Source organism: Balaenoptera borealis (genome assembly GCF_965194805.1).
Source record: "Balaenoptera borealis genome assembly, chromosome: 1".
Taxonomy (NCBI): Eukaryota; Metazoa; Chordata; class Mammalia; order Artiodactyla; family Balaenopteridae; genus Balaenoptera; species Balaenoptera borealis.
Window position 1 is genome coordinate 174,025,524 of NC_138860.1, and position 12,105 is coordinate 174,037,628.

Here is a 12,105-nt window from a genome sequence, read left to right on the forward strand (position 1 = left end):
TAGACTGTCTTCTCTCAGCGGTCCATCCATCAGGCTGATGCTTCCAAGAAGGGTTGGGGTGTCTCCCCACTCTGCCTGGTCCAGGTCTTTGCACACCTGAGGAGCTGACAAGCCCTGCCATTGTTGGTCCAATATTTACTGAGGGCCTACTATGTGCAGGGATTCCTCACCCTTCAGGTGCTCCCACTCCTGCGGGGAGATGTTACACTAGGAGCAGAAAGGTGTTTCAATAGAAGTCCTAACTATGTGCCTTGGGCTGGGCATATCAGGCGAAGCTGCCCAAAGAAAGGGCTTTCGGTGGGAACTTGAATAAGTTAGGGGAGCAGAGGTGGGGTGGAGCTCCCCAGGCAGAGAGATGAAGATGGGGAAGGTCAGGTGTGTCCCTACCAGAAGCATTCTAGAGAGGTGGGCTGTGTGGGTTTAAGTGGCTTCAGGGTTGGGCCGCACGCTCTCGCTGGGAAACTCGGGTGCTCCTGCTACAACTTGCCCCCGGGTGCTCCTGCTACAACTTGCCCCCTCCCTCTCAGGTCAGCCAGTTCCAGATTCCGAAGCTCGTGGCTCGAGGCGGCCGGAAGTGGAAACCGCTCAGCTGGAGCGCCTGCTGAGCAACGACTTCTGCTCTCTGAGCCTCAGAGTTCCCATCAGCACGTAAACCACAGGAACTCCCAAGACTGTCGTCACCGGTGTGGGTGACCACTTTCGCCTCCGCGTGCAACACGTGGACGCCATTGGGTAGAGGCTGCTGGCGCCCGGCCAGGCGGGCGCGGTGGGCGGGCGGCGGCCTAGTCCTGGGCCCCGAGCCCTAAGCGAAGGCCCGCTGCCGCCCGCCGCCGCCCCGCCCTCCCCCGGCTCGGGGCGGAGCCTCCGCCGGGCCGCCCCTTTATCTGCCCGCTTGCAGCCGGGATGCCGAGGGCTGTTGGGTCGCAGTCGGGCCTCCTTTTGCAACTCGGTTCGGTCGCAGGTACGGCGCTGGGGGAAAAGTGGGAGGGGCGGGCGGCGGGCAGAGGGGGCGCTCCCCGCGGGGCGGAGAGCGGGGAGCTGTGTGCAGCGGAAACTTGGGGAGGGAGTGGGAGGCTGACAGCGGGGATCGGCTGGAGTGGGGCGCCACTGAGGAGGGACTGGAGCAGGAAGGAGGAGCGGAGCTGGAGGGGGAGAGTCTCAGGGAGGAGTGGGAGGAGACGGGAGGAGACTGGAGGAGAGGGGCCATCAGAGCCGGAGGGAAGCGCATCTGTGAGGGAGTGAACAGAGGGGCGAGCTGGCCTGGGAGGGCCGTGGTGTCTTGGAAGAGAATAGGCACGGAGCACTCTCCTTCCACTGAAGGAGGAATCTAGTGAGATTCTGGGGGCAAAAAGGGGCGTGAGTACCTGGAACTGGGTGATGTGAGGGCCTCCCAGTTGGGAAACCGGAAACAGTGGTAAGAGCGCTGCTGGGGTCAGAGGGGCTCTTGCTCCAAAGCAGTTTAGGTCCCGTGGGAGGGGGAGGCCTCCTTTGGAGTCGGGAGAGCATGAGGTTTCCTCCTACTCACTGAGGGAAGCACTTGCCTCAAGACTATAGGCTTTGAGGACCTCTAGAGGTTTCCCTGGGGCATGCCACCGGCCCACCCCTCCACTCCGCCCCAAGCCTGGCGGGAGTGAGAGGTCAGGCCAAGGCTGGGGAGTTTAAGAGTTAGATGTATTCTCAGGGCCTGGCTGGCTGCTCCTAGGTGGATGTCCCATTAGAGAGGGACCCAGCCTCCCATCATGTGACTTGTGCCACCGCTGAGCCCCTTAGTGATAGGCTGCTTTTCCCCAGCCTCAGTTTCCCTGCCAAGAGGTCAGTGGTGAAACTGGTCAGTGGTAAAACCCAGGTCCCTTTTCTGTCCCCCTGGGCTGGACAATTGTACCTAGCTCACCCAACCTCTCTGGGCCTGCTTTCCTCCACCAGGTGCTTCCTTTTCCTCAGAACAGTTCTGAGTCTGAGATCCTAGGAATTCCTTTAAGAGTGATTTATTTCATGCTGATCACACTTTTCAGTACAAATGGAAGTCCAAAGTGCAGTTACAAAAAACAAAAGCGTTTTCTGTTCAGTTTTGGAAGACATGGAGGAACTTTTTCTTTAAACACATTGGGCAGAACTGGGGAATTGGTTTGCATTGAGGGAGGTGACCCAGTTGCTGAGATATCAAGAAGCCAGCCAGGGATGAAAACTTTGCTTGTACAATCTGTGGCCACCCACTGGGTGCCTGGGAGTTGACCACAGCAGATGAAGGGCAAGAGCACTGGTTTTGGGGTAAGATGTGCTCTGCCTTCCTGCCTCACTCCGGGGCTGTGACACCAGCTTAGCCACAGGTTCAAAGAGTTGCTGAGAGGGAGAGGTGAAATGTGTGTAAAAGTTCTTTGTAAACAGCAAGCCACTGTAAATTATTAATGTTAATGCCTAGTCTTATTAATAATATTTCAGGCTCTGCCATATTGTGTCATCCTTGTCAGGACCCCTCAAGAGGGTTTACCTCTGACAGCCCCATTGTTAACACTGGTCTGGCTTTTTTGTTATTTTTATCTAATGAGGTTAAACTTTGCCTTTCATGGCAAGATAAAGTTGTCTTTAAGGGAGTTGCTGAAACATCAGGGCCCAGAGAAGCAACAATGAATATTTTGCATGCCAGGAAGCAGGCAAAAGAGGAAGTAGAATTATAATCAAATGATACTTAAAAGACTTAGGTGTTATTTAGTTAGGCTATTAAGCTCCAAATGGGCAGGGTATTAATACCCTTAGGGGTTACCCTTAGCTGTTAATTAGCTGACTATTAGTTCTATGAGGGCGGTGTTTTAACTGCTTTGTTCACTGCGGAAGCTTCAGCTCTTTACACACAGTAAGCCTAAAACAAATATTGCTGGAATGTCTCAGGGACTGAAGGGCCGTTTGAAGTCATTGGTGAATTCACTCTGTCCTTTGACATTTGGAGAAACAGGGCCAAGAGCGGAAGGGACTTGTCCAGGGTCACACTGGGATTGAGTGGCTGAGTCAGGACTAGAATCCAACAAAGATAATGGAGCCTATGCTGTGCCAGAGCCAACACCTAGCTAGCATCTGTGACTTTGTTTTGCTTGAGGTAGCTATTATTATCCTCCGATTTCAAATGAAGAAACAGGCCCAGAGAGTTAAAGGGACTTTAGCAAAGTCACACAGCTGGTAAGTTCCAGACCTGAAATCCCATCCTCACATAAAAATGGGGACCTGGGTTCTCTTGAAATATCTGCCCGAGGTGAGTGGTAGATGCCCTCCCTGGGGGGAGCAGCTGTCTCCAGTTCTCCATGGTTACCACCTGGGTGGCTTCTCTCTGGGCTGGATTTTCCTGGGCCCAAGGGCATTTCATTTGTGTGGGTGAGCCCTGTCAGGGCAGGGAGCCTGTCTGCCTTGTTCACCATGTGCCCCAGCCTTGCAGCCTTGTGCCTGGCATATAGTAAGCACTGAGTAAAATCTGTGGAATGGGTATAACGCAGGGCTCTCCCACTCCAAAGCCTATTCACTACCCCATCCCCACAACTTGGTCTGCTGTTTTGCCCCCAGAGGTATCAGGGGGAGACCAGGAGGAACTAGGGGTGGCAAGCCTTGGTTGAGGAAGGAGGTGAGGAGGTTGACCTTGAGTTTAGAAAAGGGGAATGTGAATTGGGAGGGCTGGGGAGGTAGGAGAGGAGAAGAGGAAGGTGCTGCTCAGATTGACAGAAGAATTCCCACCTGGGCCCTGGAGATCCCAGTTCTGAAGTTCAGCCAACCCAGGAGCCTCCCAAACCTGCAAGACAGGCCCCAACCAGGCCACAGGCCTCTTGCATTACCTGCTAGCACAGTCTACCCCCTCTACCCTCCTGCTCCGGGATGGGGCTCCTGGGGCTGCTGAGCTTGAAGCCCTTTTCTCTGGGGATTTCACTTCCTAGCCACTTCTCTTGGGTCAGTGGGCAAGTGCAAATCTTCAGAGTCCTGTGAATCCAGAGAGGTTACTCTGAATAGTCTTTGCTGAGAACACTTTAATTATTAAACTCCAACCAAATTTCCCTGGTCCCTAAATGCATCCTCAGAGAAAGGTAAAGATTTAAAGAGACAGATAACTTTCTAAGGCCTCCAAATCCAGTGGAGCCAGCTATCGAGGGCTAAAAGGGACCGAGTTTTTTAGAGAACCCCAAGCAAATTTTTCAAGCTGGAAATATTTTAAGTACTAATACTCAGGCTGGGGATATTTCAAATACTACTACTCTTAATAATAATAATTACTACTACTATTAGTAATTAATACTAATAATAGGAATCATTTATTGAATCCCTAAACAGTGCTAAAACTGTTCTCATTAATTTAATCTTTGTAGCAATCTATGAGGTAGATAATATAATTCTTATGTGGGAGCTGAGGATCAGAGAAGGTAAGTCACTTGTCTTAGGTCACACAGCTAGTATGTTATGGAATCAGGAGTCAAACCTGGTTTGTCCAAATCTGAAGTCCATCTCGTTCACGAGCCTTTATAGTGTCTCTTTTCTCCTTGGTTCCTAACTTCCTTTCATTGTGATTCCCACTGAGTAGAGGACAGAAGCCAGTCAAGTTTGCCTCACATTCATGAACCAGGCCCTGGACACCTGGTCTCAGCCCAGCTTTGCCCACCTTGCTGTGTGATCTTGGGTAAGTCACAACATTTCAGCTAGCCCTCGGTTTCTCCAAATGTTTCATGCCAAGGTTAACCACGAGCTTCCTTCTGCAGCTGAGGCCTGGCTAGGGATGCAGAGTTTAGCCTGGATTTGACCAACGTGGGAGTGGTGATGGAGGGAGGCGAGAGGGTGGAGGTTGTCGTTAGCCCCACCCTCTGGTGACATCACACCCTCTGGTGACATCACACAAGACCCCTACAGTCCCTGGAAGCCCCACCCCTAGTGACCCTCACCTGTGGAAGTGCCACCCAGTGCTTGGCATCTGGCGAATTTGCCCTGTTCCACAGCAGAAGTCATCAGCCCCCAGGTTCAAGAGAAATCCTTAGGTAACCTGTGCAATTAGGGAGACTTGGAGGGGGGGCCATGGAGGTGTACTGGATTGGGGTGGGATGCCTGGAAAAGCCAGGTTCTGGCAGCCTGGTGGGCAGACTACTCAAAGGATGCCCTGAGGGTGCCCTCTGAATACTCACCCTCATCCTTCTGGCTCTTGCTAGACTCCTGCCCCTGCTTCTTTCCCCTGGATCCAGGGCCCCTTTCCATGGAGTCAGGAGATGGGAACTAACTCTGAAAATAGAGCTATTCAAATGGAATGGGGCCACTGGTCTAAAGGTCTAAAGGAAATAGGGCAACTGGACCTCTGTCATCCCAGTATGCAGCCTCTGGGTTCTGTGCTTAGGGCCCACTGTGTCTGGGGGAGAGGAAGGGGCTGCGAGTGAGCTATCACCCACCTGAGGAGGTAGCTGTGAGCCAGGGCTTCATTGGTGCAGAGAGAGTGGGTAACTGGTAACTGGGTGAGTCTGAGGTCCCTGGATGCAAGTCAGTTGCTAGAAGCCTAAGGAAATAATTTACGGGAAAGGACCTGGTTGCCTGCTTTAGACCAGTGTTTTCCAAAGTAGTTCTTTGGGATGCAGTTAGGTGTGACAAGAAGCAGGGCAGCAGGAGTGGCTGAGAGTATCTGCGCTCTGCAGTCGGGGAGCTGGGTCTGGATCCTGGCTCCATCTCTCTCTCCCTCTCTCTCTCTCTCTCTCCTTCTCTCTCTCTCTCTGTGTATGGCCTTGGCTAAGGAGCTCCAACCTCTCTGAATTTCACTCAACAACAAAATGGGCACAGTAATACCTACCTCACAGGCTAGTTATGAGAATTAATTGCAACAAGGCTATGAAGAGTGAGCATATAGTAAACACTTACTACATTTCAGCTAGCTTTATAATATAATCATTACTGGGAAAGGAATCCTTGGTCACGTAAGCTTGGCAAATGTAGGTTCAACAAAGTGAAGCAGGCTTCTTTGGTACAGACCTTCTCCGAGCCTTTAATATGCTGTTATGACTTGGGAAGTTCTAAGAGTGGGATGTGGAGCATCGGACTGGACTTAACAGATCACAGGGACTCAGGAACTAAGGCACCATCGAATGTCATCACTCCCTGGTCTTTGCCCTCATGGTGGAATGGAAACATGGCTGGATTGGGCAACTCTGGGGAAGGCCTTGCTGTCTCTGGGCTCTTGTTTTCTCAATGTAAAACAAAAGAGCTGCGAGATGCTTTCAGAGGCCTTTTCTGGTCCCCTGAGGTTCTGAGTTGGGAAGACAAAGTTGTAGACAAGGGTAGAGGCCAGACTGTTGAGGCTGAAGCCCTGTCTCTTGGGGAAGAGAAGAAATCCAGTGCTGGCTCCTCAACCAGCAAGTGGGCCAGGGGAGTTCTTATGCTCTGGACAGAAGTGGCCCCACTAATTAGTTCATCAGCAAGGTCTGCTTCCTAAACCTGCCAGGCTGTCTGGGAATAGAAAGTAGTGGTGTAATGACATTTAATTCTTTCCTCCCTACCAGACGAGGAAAGGCCAGAGACCAGAGCTGACTCCAGAATGTAATGCAGGAGGAGCTCAGGGATGCAAATCAGGCTCGGGATGTGGAGGAGTGTGGGCTGGGGGCTTGTCTTGATGTCGCCTTTGCATAGCAAGCACATTGCATTTACTTGGACCATGTGCGAATTATTGGGTGGCTTTGGGGGTGATCACGGTGCTGCTGGTGGCGGGGAACTTGAGTGCAGATCTTCTTGCCACTTAGAATGACTGGTGCCAAGGAAGTTGCAATAAATATCTGATGAATGATGGACAGAGTACATCTGGCTGCTGAGTCCAATAAGCTTCTTGGGGGAGAATCTGAGGGAGGGGGGTTGTCTGTCTAGCTAGTTGTCTGGCTAGTTTTTCAACAGATATTTGATTTAATGAATGAAACAGTGAATAATGATAAGCCTGAATTAAGCAATTGGTACCAGGCAAAAGCAGTATATAATTATGAAATGATTAATAGTACTTGCCACCTTGTTTTGCAAAGGGCAGTTTAAGGAAGTGAATAAGATTGCAAACTGAGTTTATATCATGCCTCTGCCACTTCCTAGGCAAGGTACTTAACTTCTCTGTGCCTCAGTTTCCTTATCTGAAAAATGGGCATAATGATAATACCTATCTGATAGGGTGCTATGATGATTAAATGAGTCAAATATGCATAAAGTGCTTAAGACACTGACGCATAGCACATGCTGTGTAAGCATTTGCTATGCTTTGTTTTCCTCTCTATAACCTCTACCATATCATGAAGTTCCTGAAGGCAGGGATCAAATTCTTGTCCACTCTCCAGCCCACTCCTACCTTTGGGATCCGGCACAGGACATGAGGCAGAGAAGGGGCTCAGTAAGTGTTTGCTAAATGAATGAATGAATGAATGTGTTTTAAATGCTAAATTGTATAACCCATTATAGATCTCCCACAGGGAGAAGTGAGGGGGCATTAAGGAAGTCCCCTGGAGGTGGCAGCTTGTACTGGTTTTAAAGGATTTCAGTAGAGGGAAAGGAAGTTGGCACAGGGTCTGACATTTGGGTTAGGTGGGAAATGAGGGTCGGAGCAGGTCATGGGGTCTTGAATGCCAGGTGAGGGGTTAGATTGGATTTATTTACAATTAGCAATGGTGGAAGGGCTGGAGAGGGGAACTTTTGAGTGAGGGTGTGGCTGAGGGAAAGGGCTGTTTTTATAGGATCAGTTGTTACTAGGGACTTTCGGGAAAAAAGTGGCTTTTCAAGTTGGGCCTTGAAGGCTATGAAGTATTATCAGGATGCTATTATGTTGTTTTTTCATTCAACAAACATTGAGCACCAGCTACCTGCTAAGCACCAGGGGTTCACAAAATAATAAGACAAACTGCCTGCCCTGGAGGAGCTCGCACTAACAATTTAATGCCCGTAAGAAGTATTATAATGGTCAAAGGATTGTAGGCACTCAAGTTAGAGGGGTCATCATTGGAGGACCTCCAGGGAAAGTGTCACAGAAGAAATGGGTTTTGAGGGATGAATAGGAGTGTGCCAGATGGGCAAGATGAGGTAAATGGCTCAGATGGAGGGAACAGCTTGTGCAGAGCTATAGACATATGAAACATCAGGCCCACGGTTTTGATGAGGCTGTGGCTGGATGTGAAGTGCACTGTGGTTGAGTAATAAGGCTAGGAAAGGTAGTAGGGACCAGATCATGTAGGGTGATGTAGGGTCAATGGCAGACCCTGGCCACTCTGAAGGAGCTAAAGGTAGAGGCAGCAGGTCTGTTAGCAAGATCATTCTCAGGTAAACACTGATGGCAGCATGAACACAGGAGAAAACAATGAGGGTTGCTGTATGGAGCCTGGACTGGAAAGAAGTAGGATGACATAGTGAGCCTCTTTAACACATGCCTCAAACATTTACTGAACACCTACTATGTGCCAGGCACTGTTCTAGGCACTTGGGATACATCAGGGAGAAGAACAATCATGAGTCAGAGCTGAGCTCTCCTTTAGGACAACTCCTCTCCTCTTAAACTCAGTGTAGGGATAAGGGGGTGGGGAAGAGCACAGCCCCCCAACTGCTGCTCACGGGGCAGGAGGGTGAGGACACCAGCCCCCTGACCTTGTTCGGGCCTCTCTCCCAGCTCCTCGCCCCACCCACAGCCATGGCCACAATGGTGGCCCAGAAGCTCAGCCACCTCCTGCCCAGTTTGCGGCAGGTCCACCAGATGCCTCGGCCGTCTGTGCAGCCAGAGCCTGTGTTCACAGTGGACCGAGCCGAGGTGCCGCCCCTCTTCTGGAAGCCATACATCTATGTGGGCTACCGGCCACTGCATCGGACCTGGCGCTTCTACTTCCGCACACTGTTCCAGCAGCACAACGAGGCGGTGAACGTCTGGACCCACCTGCTGGCGGCCCTGGTGCTGCTGCTGCGGCTGGCCATCTTTGTGGGGACCGTGGACTTCTGGGGAGACCTGCACGCCCTGCCCCTCTTCATCATTGTCCTCACCTCCTTCACCTACCTCTCCCTCAGTGCCTTGGCTCACCTCCTGCAGGCCAAGTCCGAGTTCTGGCATTACAGCTTCTTCTTCCTGGACTACGTGGGTGTGGCTGTGTACCAGTTTGGCAGTGCCCTGGCACACTTCTACTACGCCATTGAGCCCGCCTGGCATGCCCAGGTGCAGACCTTTTACCTGCCCATGGCTGCCTTTCTCGCCTGGCTTTCCTGCGCTGGCTCCTGCTACAACAAGTACATCCAGAAGCCTGGCCTGCTGGGCCGCACTTGCCAGGAGGTGCCCTCGGCGCTGGCCTACGCACTGGACATCAGCCCCGTGGTGCACCGCATCCTCGTGTCCCCCAACCCTGCCATGGACGACCCGGCTCTTCTCTACCACAAATGCCAGGTGGTCTTCTTTCTGCTGGCTGCCACTTTCTTCTCTGCCTTCATGCCTGAGCGCTGGTTCCCTGGCAGCTGCCACGTCTTTGGGCAGGGCCACCAGCTCTTCCATGTCTTCTTGGTGCTGTGCACGCTGGCTCAGCTGGAGGCCGTGACGCTGGACTACGAGGCCCGGCGGCCCATCTATGAGCCTCTGCACGCCCGCTGGCCCCAAAACTTCTCCGGCCTCTTCTTGCTTACTGTAGGCAGCAGCATCCTCACTGCATTCCTTCTGAGCCAGCTGGTACGGCGCAAACTCAATCTCGATCGGAAGACCCAGTGAAGGGGGTGGCAGCTGGTAGGGAGGGAGGTATAGTGGGGGCCCAACGGTCCGGGCTTGGCTCCAGATGGGAACAAGGCCTGGTAAAATTGCTTGTGTCTGGCCCGCGGTGACTTCTGTGCGCACACCTCAGCTGCCAAGGGGGGCACTGGCCAGTCCTTGGATTTGAGGATTGGCTGGAGCTGCTGGGGTCCACTTCAGGGCCTGCCCCAGCCCCCTGCCCTGGGAGAGGGAAAGAGAAAGATGTGGGCTACCCTGGTTTGCCTCCCCCCATTGCCTCTCACTTAGGGGTGAGGATAGAGGATCAGCTGGGGCCAAGACCCTGGCCTGGGCCTTCCAGATTATCTGGGAGGGGGTGAAGTTGGGATTTAGGTCAGAGTCAGATCTGAGCTGAGAGACAGGGAAAGCATCAGCAGCTGCCCTCTACCCAGATTTCACTGGTGGATAGGGAAAGGACAGGCCCAAAATGTGTGCAGGATCTTACCATTCTTGAACCCCAGCCTGAAGTTTTGGTGCTGCAGAGAGCCCCCAAAGATAGAAGATTGTGCCAGGTAGAAATGGATCCCATCCAGTGCCCCATACCTCTTCAGTCACTGTCCCAGACAGTGAGCCCTGACCCTCCTAGCTCTGGCCTCAATGTCCCACACACCCTGTTCCCAGTGTCTTTCCTGGTTACCTTGTTCATGATTCAGTATTTATCCATTTAGTGTTTCTTGGGCCTCTGCTCAGAGGCAGGCCACTGACTGGGCTCCGTGGTAAAGGCTTTAATATCAGAATGAACCGTCAGGGGAAGCACTGAGGAGGGAATAATTAGTGTTGCCTGGGACCCTCAGGGTCTGGGGTTGGGAAGGGTGAATAGGAGTTTACACGTGGAGAAGAGGAAGGGCATTCCAGGTAGAGGGAAAAACTTGTCCAAAGGCCAAGAGGTATGGAAGGAGGAGTTCACTGCGGCTGGAGTTAGGAGTGGTCTGGACTCTGATGTCCTGGATGCAATAAAGTGACTGTGATAAGAGCTGCCTCTTTGCTTTTTGTCTCCTATCCTAGAGAGGGAGCCCTGGTGCCCCTTGAACCTGTTCACTGTGTTGGAGGAGGTTTTCAGGGGGAGGCTGGGGGTGGGCATAGGGAGGAGGGGACAGATCTTGTCTTATCTTTGCCTGGGGGTGGGGTTGGGGTCTTATTCACTATATATGTGAACTTTTTTTTTTTTTGGTAGGAAAGGTGGGGCAGTTTTATTACTAAATAAGTTTTAGAAGTTAAAAGAATGTGTTTAAAAATATATAATTTGACAAAGATTTCACTTTTTGGTTTTTCAATCAAGGAGGATCTTATATGTTAACTTTTATGATATTGTTATATGTTAATGTTTACAGTATTGCCTTTTCCACAGTACATAAGCAATATATGGTAATATATGTACAGTGAAGGAAAATTAGGAAGTACAGGTAAGAAAAGCAAAAAAACCCTAAATGAATAAGAAATACCACTCCACTGCTAAAATATCCTGTTATACATATAGTACATCTATGGAGATTGTGGTTATGGTTGCCAGCATTTTTGCATTTCTGAGGGGCTCTCAGAATTTACAAAGTACTTTCACAAACCTTATTTGATCCTCTTTAAAATCCAAGGCCACACAGTAAGCGAGAAAATACTGAAAGCTAATTCTTGACTGCAAATTTTTAGTTTTCATTCTACTTAACGTTTTCTAAATCCTCTCCCATGAGGTTTCATAGTTATACTTAGCTTTTTGTTTCTTGTTTTGAATTACAAAAGTAATCCATTTAAGGTACCGTTGAGGACCCTAGCTTTTTGCAGTTGGCGGACCAGAGCCTCCTCTCCTCTTCCTTTTGAGATGTTCGTGAGGATTCAGCGAAAACCCTGAGCCCTGATAGTTATCAGTAAGAAAGTCCAACTAACTCAGCAAAAAGAAAATGTGCATTCCTTGTGCAGTGTCACGAACGCGTTCACACAGCACAGTTCTGGAATACAACTTTTGAATGAGAAAACCAGCAAGAACGTGGCCTTGGTAACATTAAGCAGTCAGGCTGGCAGGGTTTAGGGAAGGGGCGGGGCTTGGGCCGGGGCGGAGCTGACGCTGGGGGCGGTGCCTGAGCGGGGGCGGCCGCGGCGTAGCTCCGCTCCCGGCGTTGGCGCGAGATTCGAACGTCGGCGGAGTCAGTTATGGCGGTTCTTTGAGGCGGCCGAACTCCCACTCCGTTACCCCGTTGTCTTAGTCTCCTCAGCGGCCATGAGGCGCAGAGGCCCGGAGGAGGAGGAGGCCTGCGGCGTGTGGCTGGACGCGGCGGCGCTGAAGAGGAGGAAAGCGCAGGTAGGGCGTTGAGGCGAGAGAGGGTGTTGGGGGAGGTGTTAGAGGCCCGGAGGCGTGAGAAGGGAGGAGTTTGGGGGGA

At 51.5% G+C, this 12,105-nt stretch overlaps 2 protein-coding genes across 4 annotated transcripts in view; both read left to right on the forward strand.

Moving 5' to 3' along the window:
* Window positions 1–831: 831 nt before the first annotated feature.
* Window positions 832–12,105, forward strand: part of AUNIP (aurora kinase A and ninein interacting protein) — a 41,760-nt gene continuing 30,486 nt past the window's right edge. Inside the window, exons 1-3 of one of the 2 annotated variants that reach the window (XM_082366814.1) lie at window positions 832–961; window positions 4,553–4,648; window positions 11,932–12,026. In XM_082366814.1, the coding sequence (XP_082222940.1) occupies window positions 904–961; window positions 4,553–4,648; window positions 11,932–12,026 (249 nt within the window). In that variant the 5' untranslated portion in view covers window positions 832–903. The remainder of the gene's footprint in view (window positions 962–4,552; window positions 4,649–11,931; window positions 12,027–12,105) is intronic. The other variant, XM_082366815.1, reaches the window with a different exon arrangement.
* PAQR7 (progestin and adipoQ receptor family member 7) lies at window positions 835–10,709 on the forward strand. Of its 2 annotated transcripts, XM_082366950.1 has the most exons (3): window positions 918–961; window positions 4,553–4,648; window positions 8,627–10,709. In XM_082366950.1, exon 3 carries the CDS (start codon window positions 8,648–8,650, stop codon window positions 9,698–9,700), a length of 1,053 nt encoding a protein of 350 aa, XP_082223076.1. In that variant the 5' UTR covers window positions 918–961; window positions 4,553–4,648; window positions 8,627–8,647; the 3' UTR covers window positions 9,701–10,709. The 2 variants fall into 2 exon arrangements, with proteins under 2 accessions (XP_082223077.1, XP_082223076.1); XM_082366951.1 differs by lacking the exon at window positions 4,553–4,648 and having other exon boundaries at window positions 835–961.